A 24,676-nucleotide genomic window follows, 5' to 3' on the forward strand; every position below is an offset into this window, starting at 1 on the left:
GGGGAGCCCTCACCCTCCAGGGGGCCCCGTCAGCACCGCACTTCTGCTGGGGAGCTCTAGATTGAGTCTGGAGGGGGCCCCTTCACTTACCCTGTAGGGGGGCCCCCTCAAGGTTCGTTACGCCACTGAGAGATCTGGTTCTGTCAAATGAACGCTGACTATTGTGTGCCTCCCAGCCGTTAGTGTTGTGTGTTAGCCATGGCACATGAACCCATGTCTTACCTAAATTGTTTTTCTATTGCACAGATATGAGTTCCGCAGCACCATCGCCCAAGCTCTCTCGGTGCCTCTATGGAAAGTGAACATTTTACCAGAAGGATCAATGGAGGTCGTGCTGGAAAAATGCCAGAAGATGAGCTTCTTTGTGATAGGTAACTTACTACTCATTGTTACCTGCCATTTTGGGATGCATTCTGTCACTGTGTTCTTGCTCCTTCACAACTAGATGAGAAGTGCTTGTATTGTAAGGAGGGACGTGTAAGGTTATAAGTCATAAAAGATGATGTCACCCTAAATGATTTACTGATGACCCCAGCTGGATCACTAACTGCTCAAGCTCAAACGCCCCACCCACCTTTGTGATGCATCCCAACCCCAAACTAGTTTCATAGACGGGCTTCTCCTAATTTTAGCTTTCTTTGGTCATCTCTCTACCCAGATGGATTCTTTTTCAGTCAAATATTTGGTTTTTGATTGGCTTTTATAAATACTTGCCTTTGTTTTCTGAGAATGCAGTTAAAAGGGAATATTGAGGTAATGTATTTGATGTGGCTGCTTCTTCTCGCTGACCTATGCAAGGTCTATGTTTAATATTTATATATGATAATTTACTGTCCAGTCTGCCATGCAATGCAGCCAAGGTCACTGAAGATTAGACTACTGTCACAGTCATAGGTGGGAACATTACTGGAAAAGGCCACCTACTTTGTGACGGTTGTTGCATCTGGGTCAGAAGGATTGGGCGAGGACATTTTGAGCAAGAACGGCAATCAATACCAATGCAAGGGCAACTTAACTCATTAAGAGGGGGTCTCAACTGCTAGTTCAGGAAACACTGGTTGTCTGTGTACTTAGAAGTTGGAGGGCATCCAGTCATTTGGCTAGGGATTCTGAGATACTGACCTTCTCAAACTGCATATAAGGTGTAAAGTCCCCCGTGTCCTAGATTCTAAGGATGTCACAAGTCGCCAAGGAGTTCCATACTTATAGTGGATGAGACTGAAGGGTGAGTTCCTTTATAAGGTAATAAAAAGATAGGGTACATTATTACATAAAATATATGGTCACACCATCACCTTTCCCCAAAACCATTTAAACCCTTGTTGTGTAGCTCTTTCAGAAAAAGTGAGCATGTTTGCAAACACGAAGACTAAAAATAGAGCCTCTTGTGCAAAATTAAACAAATCAATAAACCTGTTAGATATCCGAAATATGTCAATAAAATTCAGTAAAAAACCTGCCATATCTCAGATCGTGAACAAACATGTAGAAAGGCTCTAACTTCTCTATAATTATCTAAGGAATACAAAAATAATCATGTTCCTTCTGCTAGTCACAGTAAGCTAGAAAAATAGAGAAGAATACAGAAAAGCAACATTTAATTTCTATTGCTTTAAGCAGCTGCTCCGTGACCTGACTTGCCATTCACCTCGGCTACTGGCTCTAGCAGCAGGCGTTGTGACGTCAGAACTCACCTGTAATAACTCATAATAGTAGAATTCTGACATCTTTTTTTATAATCAATATTGTGCCAAATCCATTTCATGAATCCAATGTCTTTCAGCGTCTCTGCGCAATTCCATCATAACCAGGTAGCTCAAAACAGTTCACAACTTTTACAGATTTTTGATAATAATATATTTCTGAAATAGATGAAAGGGCTTCTGCTTCCCAGTCAGTGGCAGCCGGTAATGTCTGCTTACCCAAGGTCAGCCAATGAAGGAAAGCAGCAGTTCCAACCTCATCACAGAGTGGGATGGGGTCAGTGAACTGCTGACCTCACCCCACTCTGTGATGAAGTGTCACTGATTGACACTTGGCCCTGGGCACATCAGGGCTTAAAACTGAAGCACTCAGGTCTGAGGCAATGAGTGACGCTACGCCTTGTCACCAAGTGGGAGGGCCTCAGGACCTTTTTTAAAAACAATTTAAATTATTTTTTATTATGAAAAATATCGCTGACAAACACAGCAGTTCGTCGACAACCCTGAGGCCGGCCACGTATATACATAAGGCACATCTCACAGCATCGCCACCCACATCCCGGAGGCTGGGAAGCGTTGTTCTTAAGAGATGTAGTTCCGGTCAATGTACAAAGCGTGTCCGTTGCATTTCTGTAATGTTAAATTAATCTCAAAAATACATTTTCCTAACAAACAAACAAAGAGGTGTCAGCTCAGCCTTTTGCCATCAGGACTCCCACAGTAGTATTCCAACACGACCACAAGGTTCTAATTCTGTCGCCAATCAGACCCAGCTCCCCCGCCATCATTGTTTCCCTCCACTAATTCCCTCTCTTTAGTCCAGTCCCACCTATTAATCTGAACTCAGCATTATCCCCTGCCTGCAGAGCACATCCTGATCCACCTATTAGCCATGACCTCTATGGTGCTGGAGCACTGTTTCCCACTTCTACCCCTGTCGTTGTCTCTGCAACTGTGCCCCCCCCCCCTTTCAGGTATGTGGTGTAGAGTCCCCAGAAGTTCTTTGGTCTGCTTCGCGCAGGAAGTAGTTTGCTGAAGTTTTCTGATTGTGTGCTGCAATAAAGAACATCGCATGACCACTGCAACACTGTAGGCAAAGGTCCCCTTATAACACATTGCCACTCTGCGCTTTGCCACCAGCAGTCCCAGATCTACCAATCTACGAGCTGCCTTCGGCAATTTTTTAGAGTAGCCCAGCAGCACCACCGCTGAGTCAGGGGGCATCTCCAACTCCCCAATAGTGCACATTTCACTGAAAATGTTTCCCCAGAATTGAAATACACCCGGGCAACCCCATGCTAAATGTATAAAATCAACCTTCTGGGAATGACATCTGTCACAGGTTGCGTCCTCTCTCAATCCATACCTGTGCAATCTCTCTGGCGTATAGTACACACTATTATAGAATTTGAAAGGAATCAGTCTGTGTTTGCCGTGCAGTGATATGCGCTTTGTGTTAGTGCAGCAGTAAACCCACATATCAACATCAATTAACATGTCCAAGTCACGTTGCCAAGCCAGTCTGGCTTTGGTATACTGATTAGCCCTCTGGGACATTGCCAATTTATATATATTGGAGACTAGTTTGCAGGGAGATTTAGTTTTAATGAGATACGATAGTTTTCGCACCTCAGGGGGCTTGTCCATGTCATCCCCTAGTTGTTGGCACAGTGCTCTTTGCATTCTGTGGAACTGGAAGCGCTGCAGCAGGGAGGGTGCTTCTATAGTGGTTGTGACTTCGTCCCATGTTTTAGCGACGCCATCTGAAAACAGATCTCACACTTTGTGAATGCCCAGCGCTCGGAGCTTGCGAAAGGACCCCTTTATCACTGCAGGGGGTCAGCCAGATCGCCCAGTCCACAGGCATTTCTGGGGAATATAACAATGCCCCAGCTTGCTGGTGTAATAAGCAATGCCAGGCATATGGTATGGTATGTTATCTGCGCCGTGAATCCAACTGTGCGCTTGCGCACCCTGCACCGCCCTGTAATACATCTCTAGATCAGGAGCACTCAATCCCCTCAGGTGGTATGGCAATGTGAGGACCCGTCATTGAACACAAGCATGCTTGCCCGCCCAAGCCGGCCTCACCAGTGATTTATTAAGTCTGGCGAAAAAGGAGCGCGGAAGCACTATTGGAATATTTGCAAACAAGAAAAGCAATCTAGGTAGCACTACCATCTTCATGATGGAGACCCTACCAATTAGCGACAGCGGCAGTCCAATCCAAGTTTCGACATCATCCTCTAGTTTAGCTACGGCTGTCCCATAATTTTCTCGGAAAACAACTGCCGAATCTGTGTGCAATCTAATGCCAAGGTACCTAACCGAATCAACAGACCACAGCAGCGGGTACTCCATCTCAAATGGTGAAGTGGACAGAGTGAGCGGGAAGGCTATGGATTTTGGCCAATTGACATTTAATCCAAATAGTGCGCCATAGTGCACCACCTCTCGTAGAACCGGGGAGAGATTGTTTTTGGGATCCCTCATGTATAGCAGGGTGTCATCAGCGTTGATACCACGATTTCGTAGGTGGGAAAACTGACGCCTCTGTGGCTGTGGTCTTCCTACTGGCGTAGCTAGGGGGGAGGCGAGGGGGGCGGACCGCCCCAGGCGGCACCATTTTTAGGGCGGCCGCGGCTGCAATGTTTCTATTGTAGTGAGATACCCCCACTCCGGAGTCCCGAGTTCGCATGCGCATTACTGCCAGCATTACTGCCATCGACCTTACAGGAGCCAGTGCTCATGGTTGACTATGTGAGCGCATTGGAGACAGACACAGTCTAAGGTGGGGGATGAGTCACAGGTCCCCCATTGCCCTGCTGAACTCAGCTGCTGCCCGCAGTGTGCCACCCTCCCTTATATCTTAAAGGACACAGTAATATTGTAGGTCATTCCAAAATCACTTCACCTTACACCCTAGTTAGTGAACTCCGTGTGCCTATAAAACAGGACTGACTCATGGAAAGGTCACTAGTGTCACAATAACACCAGTCATCCAATCAAGGCTGCAATGCTGCTTCCTGGTCTGTTGTTTTTTAATAATAAGATGGCTGGCACACAATGGCGGGACCTGTTATTTTGTCTCTTAATTGTGCTCACCGTCCTTTTTCCCCAGCACCCCCCCCTCCCCCTCTCCCAAGGGGCGGCAATCTGAGGAATAGCCCCGGGCGCCACAAGCTCTAGCTACGCCCCTGGATCTTCCCTGAGGTCACATGCCAAGGGCGCAGCAAATGAATGCATATACCGTCGGCGACAAGGGGGAGCCCTGGCGAGTTCCCCTGGCAATAGAAATGGCGCCTGTGACAGGTCCCCCAGCCGGATTCGCGCGGTAGGCGCATTGTATAACACCCCGATCATTTGCAAAAAGACAGGGCCAAGTCCCATTCTGGTCAACACACGTCGCATAAAGGGCTACTCCACCGAGTCAAAAGCCTTTTCCATATCCAAGAAGACTGCAACAGCCTTTGTGTCCTGTCGGACATGTTGTATTGTGCCGAAGACTGTGCGGAGATTATACATGAGGTTTCTGTCAGGAACAAACCCTGCCTGTTCCGGGGCAACTAGTTCCAGGGTCAAAAGGCCTAAACGGTTAGCTAAGATTTTCTCGAACAACTGAGTGTCCACATTTAGCAATCAAAGCAGTCTGTAAGATCCACATTCCTCCGGGGGTTTACCTGGTTTGGGAATAGCTACTAAAATGGCTTCCCGCATTGATTGTGGCATCTGTCCCGTTACGCACATGTCATCAAATAACTCTGCTATGTGCGGGAGCAGAAGATCCATGAAGGTCTTATAAAAGTTCACTGTGTTTGTCCGTCCGTCCCTGCGGCGCTATTCGCCCTCATTCCCGTCAGTGCTTCGAGAATCTCATCTCTTTCAATGGGGAGAGATAGGAACTCTCTGTGCGTGTTTGATAGGAAGGGTAACTTAATATGCTCCAAGTAATCTAGTATCGCCCCGTCTATATCCGACAGGCATGAAGCGTACAGGCTCAAATAGTATTGTTTTAATCTATTAGCGATATCTACTTCCTCTGTAAGCAGGTCGTCCTCCTCCGATCGAATTGTAGTGATTGAGGTCTTGCCCCATCTGGCTTTCAGCATATTGGCCAACACAGATCCCGGCCTATCTCCCTCTCCATACGCGCGCGCAGTGGCATATTTCCCCAAATGCTGCACTTCGCTGCCGCCGCCTCGTGATACTCCTCTAGTAAGGCCTTCATTATCTCTGTGGACTCCCCGTCCATCCCAGAATGCTGGCTGGCCTCCAACTTACCCAATTTGCACTCCAGAGTCAACAGTCTCTGTCGAATGTCATGAAGAACCCCCGAGTGTTTAGACATGGCCACCCCCCTAATATACTCTTTAAAAGCCTCCCATACTATCTGGAAACTATCCACTGACCCAATATTAGTAGCAAAAAATGTTTGAATCACTTCTGCTATCGTTTCTTTAAAGAGGGGGTCCAGCAGTGAGTAAGGAGGGAAACGCCATGTAAATGGAGGGATTGTTTTCTTAGGGGTGGACAAGACCAACAAGATAGGAGAATGATCTGACAGAGTGCACTGCAGAATCTGACAGGAGCGGATCGGGGACATGAGAGGCGACGATACCAGCCAATAATCAAGACGGTATGTAGGTTATAGTAAGCAGAGTAGTGTGTGAAATTACCGTCCAACGGGTGAAGTTCCCTCCATACATCCATGAGATCCACGCTAATCATAGCCCTTTCTAAAGCTCTGGCTGCCGTCGCCGGCCTCCTTAATGGGCCTCCTGATCTATCTAAGCTCGGGTTCCTGACTAGATTGAAGTCACCACCCCACAGTATTTGTGTCGTCTCGCACCCACTCACAGTGTTAGCCAATGTGGCAAAGAACTTCGGGCAGTCATAATTAGGGCCGTAGACATTAACAAGAAGCAGGTCCAGCCCCCTACCCTGACATCTGGAGATCACAAACCTGCCGCCAGTGTCTGCTGTCCGCAGCCGCAACTTATATTCGGATCTGGGGTTAACCCATGTAATTACTCCCCTTGCGTGAGTTGTAAAGCCAGCAGCGTTAACATTCCCCGGAAGCCCCCTGGAATGCATCATAGGGCTCTGCAGTGGGAGGTGCGTCTCCTGCAGGAGGGCGACATCTATATTATGTCTAGTGAAATAGTTCAGCACCTTGCGAAGTTTGCGATGGTCGTTGAGACCCCTCACATTCCATGACAGTCCTCTGAGGGAATCAACAGGTCACTGTCCCGTGGCCTCCCTAGTGGTTACCATCCTGTCTGTCGTGCATAGCATAGCGTCCTGAGTCCTGTGACTGATATATGTACTGTGTAATATACAACAATATGGCTGATCTCTCTGACCTCCTTAACAAAAACAGTGTCCCCACCCTTTCCTCCCCTCCCCCCACCCACAGCTGACCACCCACAACTCGGTCACGCAGCATCCATTATAGGGACCTCCCACACTTCCCCCTCCCGCCCCCAACTTAGTTAACAGCAGTGGTGTTGTCACTTGCAGGCGGAGGTCTCTCTGTATGCAACTACAAGCTTAATGCCAGTTTTCCCCTGTCTCAACCTCCACTCACCGACTTCAAGCATTGTCCCCACCACTTAACTGCAATTCGTAACAATACGTGTCAGTGTGACACACCGCAACCTAGTGTTGTGGACCAACTAATATCGTGCATCCCAATATGCAGCTCCTTTACCTAATGCTGAGGTTATGATAGGATCTCCGGGTTACCTTCTAACATTCGCATTCCTAATTATAGCGGTTAGTCTAAAAAAATATATACAAATCAGAGTGTCTGTAAGTGTCCGCCCCAGCATTACGATATATACATTCCTACCAAACTCCCCTTCTCCCCCCAGCCCCCCAACTCACAGGATACTTATCAAGTGCATGCAACCGGTCGAGTCTCAGTCCTGTTCCTCAAATGATCCCCCAGCCGCCTCGTCCAGGAGCTCTCATTCTGGGCTCTTTCGTTGTTCCCTAGTCCAGTCTTTAAGCGCCTTCTGCAGAGCCTTCGGTTCTACAAAGATGTGGGAACGTCCTTGCCTGTTGACCCATAGTTTGGCCAGGTACAGCATTGCATAGTCTTAACCCAGCTTCCGTAGCTGTTTCTTCATGGGGACAAATTGCCAACGTGCGTCTTGTACTCGGGCAGTGAAATCCGAATAGAGCAAAATATTTGACCCTTCGTATGGCAGCGTTTGTTTGTCCATCGCCTTGCTCAGAGCAGCATCTCTGTCCCAGTAATTTAGCAGTTTTGCTATGATTGGGCGTGGTGGGGCTCCCAGCTGGGGTCTGGGCCCCAGGGAGTGGTGCACCCTCTCCACCACAAACTTGTTCGAGAACACCTCTGCTCCTAGTAGGTCGACCAGTAGCTTCTCTAAAAAACGTTCCATGTTGCCACTTTGTGTTGTCTCCGGCAGGCCCATGATCCATAAGTTGCAGCGCCTCGAGCGGGCCTTAAAGTCCTCCATTTTATCCTGCAGCACCTGCAGAATCCTCCCAAGCTGTTAATGATCCGAATCCAATGTTGGCTGTGCCTCTTCAACTTCCGTGAGCCGTCGTTCGGACATATCAAGCCTCTCCGCGTGCTTGTCCGACCGTTCCCCCATTCTGTCCATCTGGTATGAAAGTGTTGTGTAGCGTTTTAGAATCCAAGCATAATTTAGCGATTCATGCCCCTATATAGGTATAATTCACCTTGCCCTTATATAGGCATAGAAATCATAACCATATTTAGACATAACCCATCCAGTCCAAATACAGTCATGGCTACTTCCACTAGTTCCAAAAAGCCACAACGATTTCTTGGAAAACTCGGCTTCAGCAGTCAGGGACATCCCCTTTCTTGAATATTGATTTGTCCTAGAAATCATGGCGTTTTCAAAGAACTAACATTCCCTTGGGGTTCTTTGGTGACGGTATTATGTCCGACTTTACGTCAAACTAGGCACCTTCAAGGTATAAATATGCCTACACTTGCCCTAGCAAACACACGGTGATTCGGAGCAGCTCGACTAGGAAGCCGACCCTCCAGCTGACACACTGACAGAGAAGCTGTCCTTTCTCTCACTGAGAATCCAGCTCCAGTGTTTCCAAGCTCCCCTCGCGGGGTGTTGGGAAATCGAGTCCTGAGACAGAGATACCAGACCTCCTTCATTCTAACCCAAGGTACGGAGCTGATTAGACCCTAAGAGAAATCTTGGATAGATTCTTGGCAAAGAAACTAAACCTATGCTACACCATACTTACTTCTTCCCCCGTACTAGACTTAGGTTAGGTACATTGGGGTAGGCGTATTTTAGAAGCACCAGTTGAGTACTTTTAGCTTTGTTATTTATGTATGTATTTTAGGGTTTAGAAACCATACCATGCTTTTACAGTATTATTTTATAATACTCTTCTTGCTGTACACATTATACTTTACAGCCAGTATTACGATTGTAGCAGTTCATTTCTTTTGCATGAGAAAGAAGACTTCGATAAATCCTTTTATTGAAAACGCCTGTCTCTCTATTGCTCTGCACCTCTGATGAAACGAAGCATGCACGATTGACTGAGTAAAATATCTATCCATTGTTTCCACAACTTTGAAGATACGTTTTATCTTGGGGAAACAAAGTTGTCATGTTTATGCGGTTGTCAGAAACTAATCCCTTCTTGTGTATTCGAGAAAGTTTCTAGTGACCTGTGAGCTAGCTGGCATTCACAATTAAGTCTAATATATTCAGTAGAGACCTAGTCAACCTCAGTCTTATGTCAAATCTATAGGATATGTTATTCCAATGCGCAGAGCCTATTGGGAATATAGGAACTACACTACAAGAGGGCGTTGATTTACGTGCCTAGAGAAGTGATGCCACTCTGGAATCCCTTTTCCATTGACAACAGCAGACTTCGGATGTCCGGTTCATCTTCTATAGGGGGTGTGGGTCTATTCGCCTCCTCCGAGGTGGGGGTCATGTGACTTAGAGCGTTTTTGTTCAAAGGACAGCTTGGACTGGGTCCTGTCCGTTCTGCCCATTGCCTTCTCTTGTGAGGGATAGTTGTGCGAATACCGTTACCTGATACTACTCTAGCAATGAGCAGGTAGAGGCCAGGCCGTGAGAGCTCTCATGGGCTGCAGTCCGTGGTGCTTCAATCCAGAAGCTGATGTGCGGTATTCAACAGTGGCACCAAAAAGTTTCCCAGCTGCGGGAGGTGCTTCTTATTGTTGCTTGTGTCGCTTCTTATTGCCGTGCCGCCTCTTCGCCAGAGGCTGTCCAGCTGGGCCTCGCCCCCTTCGGGCACCTCTTAGGACAGCAGGGTCCGACCTGCAGCTGCCCCCGTACTGCGCTGCGCTCGGTCCACTCTGCACTGCACGGCGCCTTGATGCCTTCGGGCTAAGTCGCGCGGTATAAGATTCTTTTCATTTCATTTCATTTCAGGGGCTGTGGATGTTAGTGTTGCGCCTACTAGGCGTGTCGCTACTGTGGGAATATTGCGACCCCCACTGAGAGACCACTCCGCCACCTTCACCGTGGCTTGGCACGCCTCGCACTTTCAGGCCTATTCTCTAATGGCCTGTCGTCCCCGGGTGTGCGCCTCTACATGCAGCGGCATTCAGTCCCTTGCTGTGAGCACCAATCCACACAGGTCTCCTCAAGATTGCAGGCTCCACACCCCACTTAGTCCCTTGCTTTAGCTGGCGCACATGAACTGTCCGGAAGCGCACAGGTTTGCTAGCTTTACCTGGCTTTAAGTCTCTACACATTAAGGGGCTCATTAGGATCACGGATTTCCCGCATCCTCCGGGCTGGCGGAAGCCACCGCCGGCCCGGAGGATGCGGGAAAACTGCAGCGGATGCTTTAAAGACCCACCGCCAAATTAGGATGGCTGGTGGGTCTTTGAATCTGTCCACCACTTTTCCGCCGCAGTCGCCTTCCGACCGCGGCGGAAAAGCATTAACATGGCTGGCGGTGTCTATCAGACACCGCCAGCCATATTATGATAGAGTAAAAAGTATGCTTTCCCACGGCGGCTTTTCTGCCGTGGAAAAGCATACGGACCTTCACTTCAGGGGCCCGTTGCGGGCCCCCTGGGTGAAGGAGGGGTGGGGGGTGCACATGGGGGGTACGGTACCCCCCTGCATTCGTATGAACAAAGCGTCAGGCACCGCGCGGTGCCTGACGCTTTGTGCACGCAAATGCCATGCATGCATTTTTAACATTGCGGCGGGTGCAGCTTGAAGCTGCACCCGCTGCAATGTTAAAAATAGAGGATGTGACCGCCACCCTGGCGGTCACATCCTAATCTGTATGGAGGGACCGCCGCTGCCCCTGCGGACGGTCCCTCCTACTCTATGGTGGCGGACGGACTCAGGTCCGTCCGCCATCATAATCGGCCCCCAAGTCTGTATAGCAGCGTTTATAGGGACTGTGCAATAGCTGCCCGGGGCCCCCTCCATGGCGGGCACCACGGCCCGCCGGTCACGCAATGCTCGTCTACGTCTCAGCTGTGCAGTCGTCCCCGGGTATACGCCCCGCAATGCTGTGCCTCTCCAGACCCCACTGCTAGCGCCTACCTCCACAGTACTCAACCAGGCTGCAGGGCACGCACCCAGTATGTGTCCTCGTGGTTGCTTGTGCTCCAGATCCTCCTGGCTGCATTCAAAATGGCGGCGTTGCTCAGCATCCAGTCTTTTTTCCCCCCGCCGTCCGTGCTGTGCGCAGCAGTTTGTCCCCCTCCTGAGCTCACTTGTACAGGCGTCCCCCTGCTTTATATTTCCACAATTGGTTGCCTCTGTTGAACCCGCTGCGGCTGCGGCCGCTCCAATCTCACCGAGGGGGGGGAGAAGGGGGACTCTTCGCTGCTTCCTCTATCGGGCCGCTCAGCGCGCACACTCGTGCCACGTTAGCAGACCCGGGCGCCTCCCCCAAGGCAGCGGCAACTCCGCCCAAGTCTCCGGCAGCCCGCACGGGAACCCGCCCGGGCCAGACTCCAGTAATGCAGGGGGGGGGGGCGGTCGGACTGTGCTGCACACACAGAGACGCAGCTCCGCCCCGCACCCTACTCGAGTTCGGGGATCAACAGCCTCCCACTTCGCCTCTAAACTATTGCCGTATCTTTGGGCAGGAAGAGCCTGGGAGGGTCGGGGTTGGACCCACGGGATGCGGCGACTTTCCGATGGCTAGGCGTCGGTCCATAAGTGGTATTACAGTGGTGGGAAACCGGATATCTTCAGGAGCGTTGTTGCGGAGCTCGAGGCTCAGACGTCCATCTTCATCGCGAGCCAAGGTCCGCCCCCGGCCTCAGGAACCTTTGCTGAGCTGAGAGGGTCATGCCCACAGGATCTGTGAAATCCTCAGCCCAGCAAAGTTCAGCTCAGGCAGCCAGGAGCCTGTGCTTTTGGCCCATGTCTAGCTCCTGGCTGCCTGACCTGAAAATGAAGAGTGTCTGTCAGGCTGACCTTTGCTCAGCCTGACAGGCACGAGTAGCGGCTGTTACCAGACGGGAGTGGTGAGCCGGGGGGGGGCAATTGGGGCGAGAATTTTTGTTTAAAAATAAACCACTTACTTGGAACAGCTGCCTTCTCTCCTTGGTCTTCTTCCTTCTTCTTCTTCCTACAGTCTCGGTGAGCAGCAGGAAGCACCCAGGCTCCCCTGAGCCAATCACTATGCTGCAATGCACTGTTGTGATTGGTCTGAGCGCTGTGGCATGGCACTCAAATGGGGAATGGGAGACTTTCAATGTTCCTCACCAGGCTATGTAATGCAGCCTGGCTGGGAAGATGCAAAGTGCGCATGACTGTTTGGGTGGCCCAAGAGGGCCGGTCAAGCAGTCATGCCCACTTGAGGAGTGAAAACCAATCCTCTCCCTGCTTTTCCTAGCCCCGCCATGAGAGCCACTGAATTCAATAGGAAAAACACGATAATAACGATACATTATTATATTTGTATTTTTCCTTTTGATCAGTGGGGCGTCGCTCCTCTGCTTCAGCGGAGGAAGCCGCCACTGACAGACACTCTTCTTAGAGGCAAACGGTGAGGGGGCGTGGCTTCTTAAACCCTATGGACCGGCCGCCGTTGTTTCCAGTACCGGACACCGTAGCAGAGCCTGAATTGAACACTTTTATATGCATAATGAAAAACAGAAGAATAAGGGAAAGCACATGGAAAAGTATAGAAACAGACACAAAAAAGACAGTGGTCTTGCTTTGCCAGTGCTTTGCAGTCACTGCTATTAGCTTTGCCAATGCTTTTAAAACTGTACAGACATTTGCAAAGCCAATGTCGGCCTCCAACTATCTTGCAAGTATATATCCTTTACTTTCAAGATGGCCACCATGCTGTTTGTCATTCACATTCTGCCCCATTATTTGTTTTGTTATTTGTTTTATTCTGCTCAGTGACCCTAGAGGTTATGTTACCTTTACAATGATTCATGATTCATTTTCATATACTGACATTTACATCACATTTTAACGATGCTTTTTATTTACATAGACTTACATTCACATTGTATTTTTATAACGCATTGTAAATTCATGTTTATTTTTTGTTGTATGCTTCCACTGTCAGTACCTTTTAAAACTATGTGCCAAATTCATTTAAAAAATCATGCAACTCAGCAAGCCACCTTGCTGAGCTATGTAAAAGAGAAAGGGCAGTAATGCACCATATTTACCATTATACAACACATTCCTGTTCTTTTCTATCAGAGGCACACTTTTGCTGCCTAGCGCCAATGCAGGCACCGTTGCGTCATGTTGCAAGGGTGCTTGCGTTGGAGGCAGGATTGTTTTTGTGCAGGAAGGGAAACCTTCCTGCACAAAAACAATGCTTAAAGGCATTTTCGTTTGCCTACTTGTGCTGCAGAATGCGACACACTTAGAAAGACGAAACAACAAGGAGAAATAAAGATATTTCTTCTCATTATGCCTCTGGTGGGGAAGCATACAATTCTGACACATTCCCAGATCTAGCCTTGTTGGTAAAGCTGAGAATATGTCAGAGTCTATGGGTGGATGCGTGGGAACACTCACTTGTCACCCATGGCACACATCCCTGCTGCAAAGTTACGCAATAAAGCGATTTTTGCTTCCTTGCATTACTCTAGATTTATCAAGCCATGCAGGGCCACGCAAAGGGGCCTTGCGTGGCTTGATACATCTAATTTAGGTTTGCGTCTCCCTTGCGACCCCTTGTATGGCACAAGGGTCACTCAAAAGCTTAGAAATATGATCCTATGTATTCTATTTAAGGGAGGAATTTGTTCTATATCTTCAATTATTGTTTAGTGTTATAACATTTATTACAGAATATCCTTCATTTTTGAATCAAGTTAGAAAAGTGATGTGGAGCAAAAGGTGGGAAGTAATGTATTTAATTATTTCTAATTTATCTGAAGTCGAATTTGATTCTGTTTATTGTGGTATTTTTAGTGATATGGGGCAAAATGTGGGAAGAAATTTCTTTAGAAATTAAATTTATGATTGTTTTCATTCTTTTACGCTTGACTTAAGAAAGGGTCAAATAAATATTATAGGGGCAAAGTGTGGGAAGTGATTTAATTAGCAACATTTTGTTAAATGTAATACATGTATTTCATATTTTTTGATGATTATTCTATTTAAGAACAGGTAAATACATTGATATTTCTTCGAATTTCAAGCACTTTGAGAAGCACTAAATTGTTATGGGGCAAAGGGTGTGTAGTAATTTAATTAGGAAACATAAAGTACAATAAAAGTGAAATAACATCAAAAATGTAATTTACATTATTGTAATTTATGTTAAATATATTTAAGCAAACGCTGTTTTAGTTATGAACAGGTTGTTTGAGTGACATAGATGGAAGGGGTGGGTAGTATTTTAATGAAGTACATTAATGATATTGCATTTTATAAATTAGGGCCCCGATGTAGGTAAAAGTCATTTACCGATTCCAAAATACCGATTCATACCGAATCGGTATTCTGAAATCGGTAAATGATATGTAGGAAAACAAATTCGTTAAAATACCGATTCGGTAACAATCGGTATCGTGTTTCTACACTTACCGAATCGGTTATACTCGAATCGGTATGTACCGAATCGGTATTTCCCGAATCGGTATTTCCCGATTCTGTATTTCCCGAATCGGTAAATACCGATTCGGTAATGGAAATACAACCGTACGGGCCAAAGGCCCATAGGAAAGCATTGTCAAAACCGAATCGGTATTTCCCGATTCGGTATTTCCCGATTCGGTATTTTCCGATTCGGTAAATACCGAATCGGTAAATACCGAATCGGCAAACACGTGATCGGCAAACAAGGAAGTGAAACTAATGAAAGCAGCCAATGAGGTGGAAGCACCCTCCCCCACCCTAGCAGGGAGTGGCTACCCATGCAGGTGCAACTCAGCAGAACTTTCTGGAAAGGAAGCCAGAGCTGAACAGGGAGGGAGAGTGAGCAGCAGAGAGAGTTTTGGGAGTACTGTGTACACAGTCAAAATGGCAAGCAGCTCTGAGAGCCAGAAGGCTGACAGGAAGAGAAAGGTCAAGTTCAGCAGCTTGGAGCTGAAAGTATTGGTGGAGGAGGTGGTGATGGTACACAGGCAGCTGTATGGGAGGCTGTCCCTCACAGTCCCAGAGTCAACGAAGAGGAACCTGTGGAGTGCCATCAGCGAGAGGGTGAATGCAGTTGGTGTGACCCCCAGGTCCATTGATGACCTCAAGAAGAGGTTCTATGACATCAGGAGCCTCACCAAGAGGAAACTGGCGGAGATCAGCAAGCAGGCAGGACTGACCGGTGGCAGCAGGAACCCCGCGCCCCCCCTCACTGAACTGGAGGAACTGGTATCGACAACTATCGAGAGGGAGAGTGTGGTTGGAGTTGGGGACCTGGACAGCTCAGCCAGAGCCAAAGCTAAAGGTAAGAAGCATGCACAGCATGACACACCCTACCAGACACCTCCCCATTGGCCCCCATGTACAGCCAAACCCCAGTCCAGTACTGCTAGCAATATAAATGTGCAATGCATGATGGGAAATGTAGCCAGCTAATGTAGGAACATTTTACAGTGCACATGACACTGCAATGCACCTTAAGAAATAATCTGAGTAATGAACTTGACATGTGCAATGCATTTATTGTAGTGACAGGAAGACATTTCCACTCAGTTGACAAATGCTACTTTATTCCTAGGGCCACCATCAGGTAGTGGAGCAGCAGCTGCACAAGCCTCAGCACCAGCAACAGCAGACAGTGCGGTGGCAGGGCCAAGCAGCATGGCTGAGTCGCAGGAGGTGGAGGACAGCAGCGAGACTGCAATTGAGGATGACTCAGGACATTCCCTCTTGTTTCCCCACTCCCCCCAATTGTCGCAATCCCCAACACTCCAGTTCTCCCCAGAGGACACACCCACACAGTACCAGCCAACACCTGCCACAGCTACAGCCAGGAGGATTAATGTGGCCCCATTGTCCATCATGGAGGGAGATGCGGGTCAGGCACCAGATCCCACACCTGTCACACCTGTGGCACAGCAGCCCATACAGCAGACCAGCACCGAACGCCGCCGTCCACGCACTTCCAGCAGTGGCAGTGCTAATCCATCACGGGAGGGCAGCGTCTTCCATGGCCTAGAGGGGAGCATGGTCCGGATACAGCGGATGCAGGCCAAATCCATCCTTGCTTGTCATCGCCAATTGCGACAGCACAACCTGCAGATGGGGGAGTTAACAAAGGGGATTGTTGACTTAGTTGCAACCAACCGGGAAATAGCCACAGGTATGGGCAGAATGACAACTGCCATGACACAGCTGTGTGCAAAGTTGGACCAACATGAACACATACGGCGCAGGGATGCCCGAGTACAGAACCGGGCAATTAACAGGCTTGCGGCATCAACAGCCCTGCTATGCCGCCGAGGGGCAAATATGGAGGAGTGCCTCACTAATAACACTGCAGAGATGACCAGGGGCATGGCCCGCATCACCACTGCCATGGAGACACTGATTATTTCTAACACTGTCGTGAATCCTGCCCTGGACGTGGCCGAGGCTGGGGACAGCAGCAGCCGCAGCAGTCCTGCCAGCGCAGTGTCCGAGCCGCGCAGGAGCTCCAGGCGCTCCGCAGAGGCAGCCGGACATGCAGAAGGGGGGGAGGCGCATCCCAGTGGGTCTGCAAAGCGCAGCAAGAAATGAGACTGCCAGTGTGGGTGAGGCAACCCGGCCCATTTCCTGACCACTTATTGTTGTTTTTGTTTACATTTGTTGCACATCAGTGCTGTGACGTTAAACGGCAAATTAAAAATGGCATTTCCTCACATTCACAACGTGTCTGTGCATCTGTACTCACTCAGAAATAGTTGTCTGTTATCTCCTCACGTCTGTACCTCCCATCACTTGGTGTAGACACTCCAGCAAGTTGTGTTAATGGCACAGCTATGTCATCGTCAGGGTCCTCGTAGTCAGACAACTCTACCTCTGTGCCCTTCTTGACCGCAAGGTTGTGCAACATTGCACATACAGCTATCATTTTGCAGCAGGTGATGGGGGTATATTGTCTTGCACCTCCGCTCTTGTGCAGGCATCTGAACCTGCTTTTCCAGATGCCGAAGGTCCGTTCTACTATATTCCTTGTGCTTTTGTGCGCACGGTTATACCTCCTTTGGCTGGGTGTTGAGGGGTTGAGGTAGGGGGTGAGAATGAATGAGCGGAGGGCATATGCACTGTCGCCTAGAAGAGAATGGGGTAACATTACTCACATGCATACATGTACTTCACACTGCTATTTAGGTTATGGGGGTCTGACACTGTGTCTTACCTAGGAGGTATCCTTCACCGAATTCCCCTGCTGTCAGCGGTGCATAAATGCCACTATTTTGAAAGATATAGGAGTCATGGGTACTCCCTGGAAATTTTGCTACCACGTCAGTGATGACACACTTGGCATTACAAATAACCTGCACATTTATGGTGTGCGTTGATTTCCGATTACGGTATATGTATTCCGTGTCAGCAGGGGGACAAATCGGAATGTGTGTGCCATCTATGCAGCCAATGATGTGGGGGAATCCTGCCATCTGGTAGAAGTCTGCTTTTGTCTGTACCAGTTCTGCATGGGTTGCAGGGAAGGAAATGTATTGGTCCATCCTTTCGATCATGGCGTCTAGGAACTTGTGGAAGAACCGGGACAGGCAGCTCTGGCTCACCCCTCCTACCGTAGCTACTGCACTTTGAAAGCTGCCAGACGCAAGCAGGTGTATGCTGCATAGCACCTGCAGGTGCACTGGGATTGCGTGTGCCCTTGGGGTGGGGTGCTGCAACAGGGGTTGGAGGTCCCTAATGAGCTGTAAGATGGTCTCTGGGTCCAGCCTGTACCTCTGTAGGATCTCTGCATCTGTCTGCATGGACAGGGTGAGACGCTCTCTATACACCTGCTCCTCTCTCTGCCATTCCCTCTCTCCATCCTGCTGTAGCCGTAGCCGTCTTGCTATGACATAAAAAGCTGCCATGGTGCAAGCAGAAATGCATTTTGGGTCCTTTTTTATAGGTTGCACCTGGTTACCACCTGATTCAAATCTATGGTAAATACCGATTCTTAAATACTGAATTTGACGCTAAATCGGTATTTCAGAGCTTTCCTACATCTCAATCTTCAGTTTTGCGCACAGAATCGGTAATTTTACCGAATCGGTAATTTTACTGAATCGGTAATTTTACCGAATCGGTAATTTCACCGAATCGGTATTTTTTTCCGATTCTGTGTTTTTCCGATTCGGTATTCTACCGAATCGGTGAATTTTCCGATTCCATATTTTTTTACCGATTCGGTTTGTTACCGATTCAGTATATTTGCCGAATCGGGGTAATTTCCGAATCGGTATTCTAACGATTCGGTAACTTTTCCGATTCGGTATATTCAACGAATCGGCCGGTTTTGGGACTGCTACATCCCGAGGGCTCGATACCGGTCGGTAACGGCCGAAAATGGCCTAAAATACCGATTTTCGGCCGTTACCGACCGACCTACATCGGGCCCATAGTTAGGTTCAGCAACTTTCTTTAATTTGAATAATGTTAATTATATATTTTTTTAAATCATTTAATTTTTGAATGATTAATAAAAGTGATATAGAGGCTAAGTTTGGGTATTACATTAATTTAAAATACATTAATTACATTCTAATGATAGAAATAGAAATACAAAAAAAGTTAAAAAGACTTGCTCAGTCTGGCTGAGAAAAAAACAAAAAACGAAGCGCGGCCCATGCAAGCCTTTGGATTTGCCGGCGAGTATTGCATTTGGGGGTGAGAAAGGGAGTTGGAGGGGAGCCGAATGAGGCTGTTACCTGCGTGTGGCAGGTTCTGGACACAGACGCTTTATTGACATTGTGGACCCACTTACGAGAGTGCACCAGCTTTTTCTTACGGACCATACTTACCTGCAACACCATTCCTGAGCTTGCGGTATGAATTAAATCATTGTGACTTTACAGACATCGTACTGTGGCTCAGGGTGAATTATGGGAGGTGAAGTTTGGCGGCAGTGAAAGACCTACCAGCATTAATTTTACCTGGGACACTGCGCAAATGTGATGGGAAAACATTTGATAAAAGCAGTTTGCTGAAACGCGTCAGGTTCATCATACCTTGTTTGTGCCTGCGGCAATCAAAATAAAAGCTGTGTTTTTCCAGAACTTGGCGCTTTGGTTTTTGGGATATGTATATATATATGTGTGTGTGTATGTGCGTGTGTGTGTGTGTATATATATATATATATATATATATATATATATATATATATATATATATATATATACATTCGGTATGTTGTCGTCCAAACTCAGCCTGCTCAGCCGAGCAGAAGGATGAAGCGAGACCCGATTGTTTGTTGTAAATTAATTTATTGCCCAACAACAGTCAGCCATGACGCGTTTCGGCTACCAAAAGCCTTGATCACATGACACCGTCATGGGGGCTGGCCACCCATTTTTAAAGTGCAAGAGTGCCTGTTATTGTATTATGGGAAATGAAGTTGTACATTAGACTTCTATTCCCAGAAGGCAGCAGGGTTTTCCGTTCTCCCACCAATGGGAGTGCCACGGATATTTAAAGGAGGGAGCAGGCGAGAGCGGGCTATCAGCAGCATCTGAGGAAGACGAGATGCATCATGCTTCTGCTGGCAATCTGTGAATAAAGGCTTCCATGGTATCCCCGCTGTGTCCCTGGACTTCTTTTTAGTAAAGAGGATCGTCTTGGTGATATATATATATATATATATATATATATATATATATATATATACATTCGGTATGTTGTCGTCCAAACTCAGCCTGCTCAGCCGAGCAGAAGGATGAAGCGAGACCCGATTGTTTGTTGTAAATTAATTTATTGCCCAACACCAGTCAGCCATGACGCGTTTCGGCTACCAAAAGCCTTGATCACATGACACCGTCATGGGGGCTGGCCACCCATTTTTAAAGTGCAAGAGTGCCTGTTGCGTAATAGATATAGTATAAATACTATGTGAGTCATTGCATAAATGCATAAAGCGTAATACATTAATAGTAATACATGCTTATTTTGTTGTTCATTGAAATGTATAATACATTAATAACAGGTCATTACGCTAAAATCAAATAAATATATTGCACAAGTGAGGATAAAATCAGTATCAGCAATACAGAATAAACACGATAAAACATAAATAATAATAAAAATGTTTTAAAACGTATAAATATTGCTAATCTGTGCTGATATCATGATACATACATAATTATCACGGTAAAGAGTAGTGACTAATAAAGCCCACTGTATGCTATAATTGGCAACAGGGGCGTTTGTGCAAAACATGCAATTGAAAGTAGTACATTTCATGAATGCAAACCGTGATAGTAATCATGCCCATGTGGGCTAATCCTACTTCTTGTGCAAAATATAAAGCGTAGATATGCAAATTTGCTGGATGTGCAAAGTACGCAACAGTAAAATCAATGTGCTACCGTGAAAAAAAATGTGCGTGTAAATATAAACGAAATAGATAAAATATCTCATGATTCAAAAGGTTATATAAATAGTGTGGAGGACCAGGGTAGTTCTATGCTTTTTCAAATACAGCTTCGGATCAATAGGTTAAGTACATAAATGATGACAGTTCGTAAAATGTACAGGTAGGTGTGACAGTCCTCACTGGTATTAAGCCCGTTTGGCATCTTGGTATCTAGCATGATAATATACCTGGTTTCTAGTTTATGTAGTAGGGATTCTCTGTCGCCACCTCTCCTCTGGGGGGGCACACAGTCTATAACGAAGTAAACTAGTCCAGTTGGATTTTTCCCATGTATTTTTTCAAAGTGCCTAGCTACAGGATATGTAGGGTCTGCATTGCTAATCGCTCTTAGGTGTTGCAGAATCCTTTTATGCACTTGTGGTCTTGTGCTCCCTACATATCTCAGGCCGCAAGGACATTCTAACACATAAACTGCGTATTCTGACCTGCAATTCAATGTCTCTCTAATTTTAATGGGATTGGGGGAAAGCGGTGTCCTGTACTCAGTTCTACTAACACCATTCTTACAGGCTTTACAGGATGCACATCTCAAAAAGCCCCTACTTCCACCTAGCCACGAGCCCGTGACTATTTCAGGGCTGCTTGAGACCAAACTGTCCTGCATTGATCTGGCTTTCCTGTATGTTATGCTTGGCGATTTTGTTACCATCTTACCCACTATGGGGCCACTGGTAATTAGGGACCAGTTATCTTTGACTATCTTACGGATTGATTTGTGTTGATTGCTGTAGCCAATTATTAAACGTGTTTCATTGGCAGTTGTAGTTTTAGAAATTCTAACACAATCATCCGAAGAGCTCAGGAGCTGCTTTCTTTCCTGCCTGTTGGCTCTACTGATGGCCTCATCAATAGTAGCCCTATTGTAACCTCTGGCTAGGAATCTGATCTTGCTCTCATTTTGGGCGTGTAAACACCCTGTTTCCTCACTGCAGATTCTCCTGATGCGGAGCATTTCCCCATAAGGAATGCTCTATATCAAGTGTGCTGGATGGTGGCTGGTGGCATGCAACACCGTGTTGCCGGCCGTAGGCTTTCTATATAGCCTAGTCTGTAGTTTGTCATTTTCAATAAACATTTCAACATCCAGAAACACCACAGACTGAGCACTGATAGTACTTGTAAACTGAAGGTTTGAGTCATTAATGTTCAGTTGTTAAATAAAAGTGGCCACTTCACTCATGGAGCCATCCCATATAAAAAAGAGGTCATCAATATACCTGAGCCAGCATTTTACCTGTGTGTTCATAACAACTGTGTGGTTAGGCATGAGGACCTGCTCCTCCCAGTAGCCCATGTGGAGACAGGCATAACTGGGAGTAAAGCAGGCCCCCATAGCCACCCCTCTAGTCTGCATGAACAACTGGTTTGAGAATAGAAACACATTGTTATCTAGACACATGGAGATCATGGCAATAATCATCTTGGAGTGTTCACGGTATTTTACGGGTCTCTTGTTCAAAAAATGTTGGGGGGCCCTGATACCGTCCCTATGATGGATGCTTGTATATAGGGTGGTCACATCCAATGACACTAGGAGAAAACCTGGTTCCCACTTAAAGTCAGAAAGTTTTTTCAATAGGTCTCCTGTGTCGAGGATAAATGACGGCAGGTTTCTGACGAGCTGCTGCAGGAAAAAGTCAATATACCTGCTTACATTTTCCAAGATGCTGTTGCGTGCCGAAATAATCGGCCGACCAGGCGGCTGTTGGCAGTTCTTATGAATTTTGGGGATAAAGTATATCACAGGGGTCACAGGATAGTCATTTTTCAAGTATTTGAATTCCTCAAATGTTAACAAACCTTTGCTTCTCCAGGCCATTAATTTGGAGTAGATCTAATTTCTGGCTTAATGTACCTCCTGGAAATTGGTCCTCCTATAGCAGTCTCTATCATTTAACTGCTTTAATGCCTCGTCCAAGTACATTTTACGTGGCCATAGTACGACGTTGCCGCCTTTGTCTGATTGTCTGATCACCAGGTGTTTGTTGTTTCTCAATTTTTTCACCAGGTTATGGTATTGCATGTCTCTGTAATTTCGTCGTTTTTTAGCATTGGCATTTTTTACTTGCAGGTCCTTGAGCTCAGATGACACTCGGTCGTGGAATAAATCTAAGTTGTCCTTCAGCATCAGGGGCCAAAATTTGGATTTAGATTTGAAAGGCGTTATGCAAAGGGGTTCCTGGTGGGCTACTTGGCCCCCAGGGACCCCCAGTATTCAAGGGGAATTATTTCCCCCTCTGCAAACGCACCAGGGGGTGCGTTTGCAGAGTGGTGCCTTTTTTTGGAGTGGGGGATCGGCAGGGTACGCGTACCCTACGCATATCCTGTGATTTTTTCAACAAAAAAATAAATTGGGGGAGGCCTTGGGGGTCCTTGTGGGACCCCCTGAGCAGGCCTTGGGGGTCAGGAACCTCCAGTATGCGCCAGGGGGCTGCCTTGCAGAGTGGTGTAAAAAGGGGCGTGGCTTCATTACACCTCTCTGCAACACAGCCCCCTGGCGCATTTGCTGAGGGGGAACTAATTCCCCTTGAATACTGGGTGTCCCTTGGGGCCAACTAGCGCACCAGGAACCTCCTGTATGTGCCAGGGGGCTGCGTTGCAGAGAGGTGTAAAAAGGGGCATGGCTTCATTACACGTCTCTGCAAGGCAGCCCCCTGGCGTGTTTGCAGAGGGGGAACTAATTCCCCTTGAATACTGAGGGTCCCTGGGGGCCAACTAGCCCACCAGGAACCTCCGGTATGCGCCAGGGGGCTGCATTACAGAGAGGTGTAAAAAGGGGCGTGGCCTCTTTACACGTCTCTGCAAGGCAGCCCCCTGGCGCGTTTACAGAGGGGGAACTAATTCCCCTTGAATACTGGGGGTCACTGGGGGCCAACTAGCCCACCAGGAACCTCCAGTATGGGCCAGGGGGCTACGTTGCAGAGAGGTGTAAAAAGGGGCATGGCCTAATTACACCTCTCTGCATTGCATCCCCCTGGCACGTTTGCAGAGGGGGAACTAATTCCCTTTGAATACTGAGGGTCCCTGGGGGCCAACTAGCCCACCTGGAACCTCCAGCATGTTCCAGGGGGCTGTGTTGCAGAGAGTTGTAAAAAGGGGCGTGTCCTCTTTACACGTCTCTGCAAGGCAGCCCCCTGGCGCGTTTGCAGAGGGGGGAACTAATTCCCCTTGAATACTGGGGGTCCCTGGGGGCCAACTAGCCCACCAGGAACATCCAATATGCGCCAAGGGGCTGCGTTGCAGAGAGGTGTAAAAAGCGGCGTGGCCTCTTTACATGTCTCTGCAAGGCAGCCCCCTGGTGCATACTGGAGGTTCCTGGTGTGCTACTTGGCCCCCAGGGACCCCCAGTATTCAAGAGGAATTGTTTCCCTCTCTGCAAATGCGCCAGGGGGTGTGTTTGGAGAGTGGTGCAGTAATTTTTTGGGGGGGATCGGCAGGTTACGCGTACCCCACGTGTATCCCGCAATTTAAAAAAAAAAAATTGTGGGGGGGCCTTGGGGGTCCTTGTGGGACTCCCTGAGCAGGCCTAGGGGGTCAGGAACCTCCAGTATGCGCCAGGGGGCTGCCTTGCAGAGAGTTGTAAAAAGGGGCGTGGCCTCTTTACACTTCTCTGCAAGGCAGCCCCCTAGCGCGTTTGCAGAGGGGGGAACTAATTCCCCTTGAATACTGGAGGTCCCTGGGGGCCAACTAACTCACCAGGAACCTCCAATATGCACCAAGGGGCTGCGTTGCAGAGAGGTGTAAAAAGCGGCGTGGTCTCTTTACACGTCTCCGCAAGGCAGCTCCCTGGCGCATACTGGAGGTTCCTGGTGGGCTACTTGGCCCCCAGGGACCCCCAGTGTTCAAGGTGAATTATTTCCCCCTCTGCAAACGCGCCAGGGGGTGCGTTTGCAGAGTGGTGCCTTAATCTTTTGGGG

The 24,676-nt window shown here is 47.8% G+C and overlaps 1 protein-coding gene across 1 annotated transcript in view; it reads left to right on the forward strand.

Annotated features, from left to right (window-relative positions):
* LOC144768738 (uncharacterized) overlaps positions 1 to 24,676 on the forward strand; it is a 376,353-nt gene that overhangs the window by 299,340 nt on the left and 52,337 nt on the right. The window contains exon 8 of the mRNA XM_078652621.1: positions 247 to 371. Coding sequence (XP_078508747.1) covers positions 247 to 371 — 125 coding nt within the window. The remainder of the gene's footprint in view (positions 1 to 246; positions 372 to 24,676) is intronic.

This window comes from Lissotriton helveticus, chromosome 7 (assembly GCF_964261635.1).
Source record: "Lissotriton helveticus chromosome 7, aLisHel1.1, whole genome shotgun sequence".
In the NCBI taxonomy this organism is placed as follows: domain Eukaryota; kingdom Metazoa; phylum Chordata; class Amphibia; order Caudata; family Salamandridae; genus Lissotriton; species Lissotriton helveticus.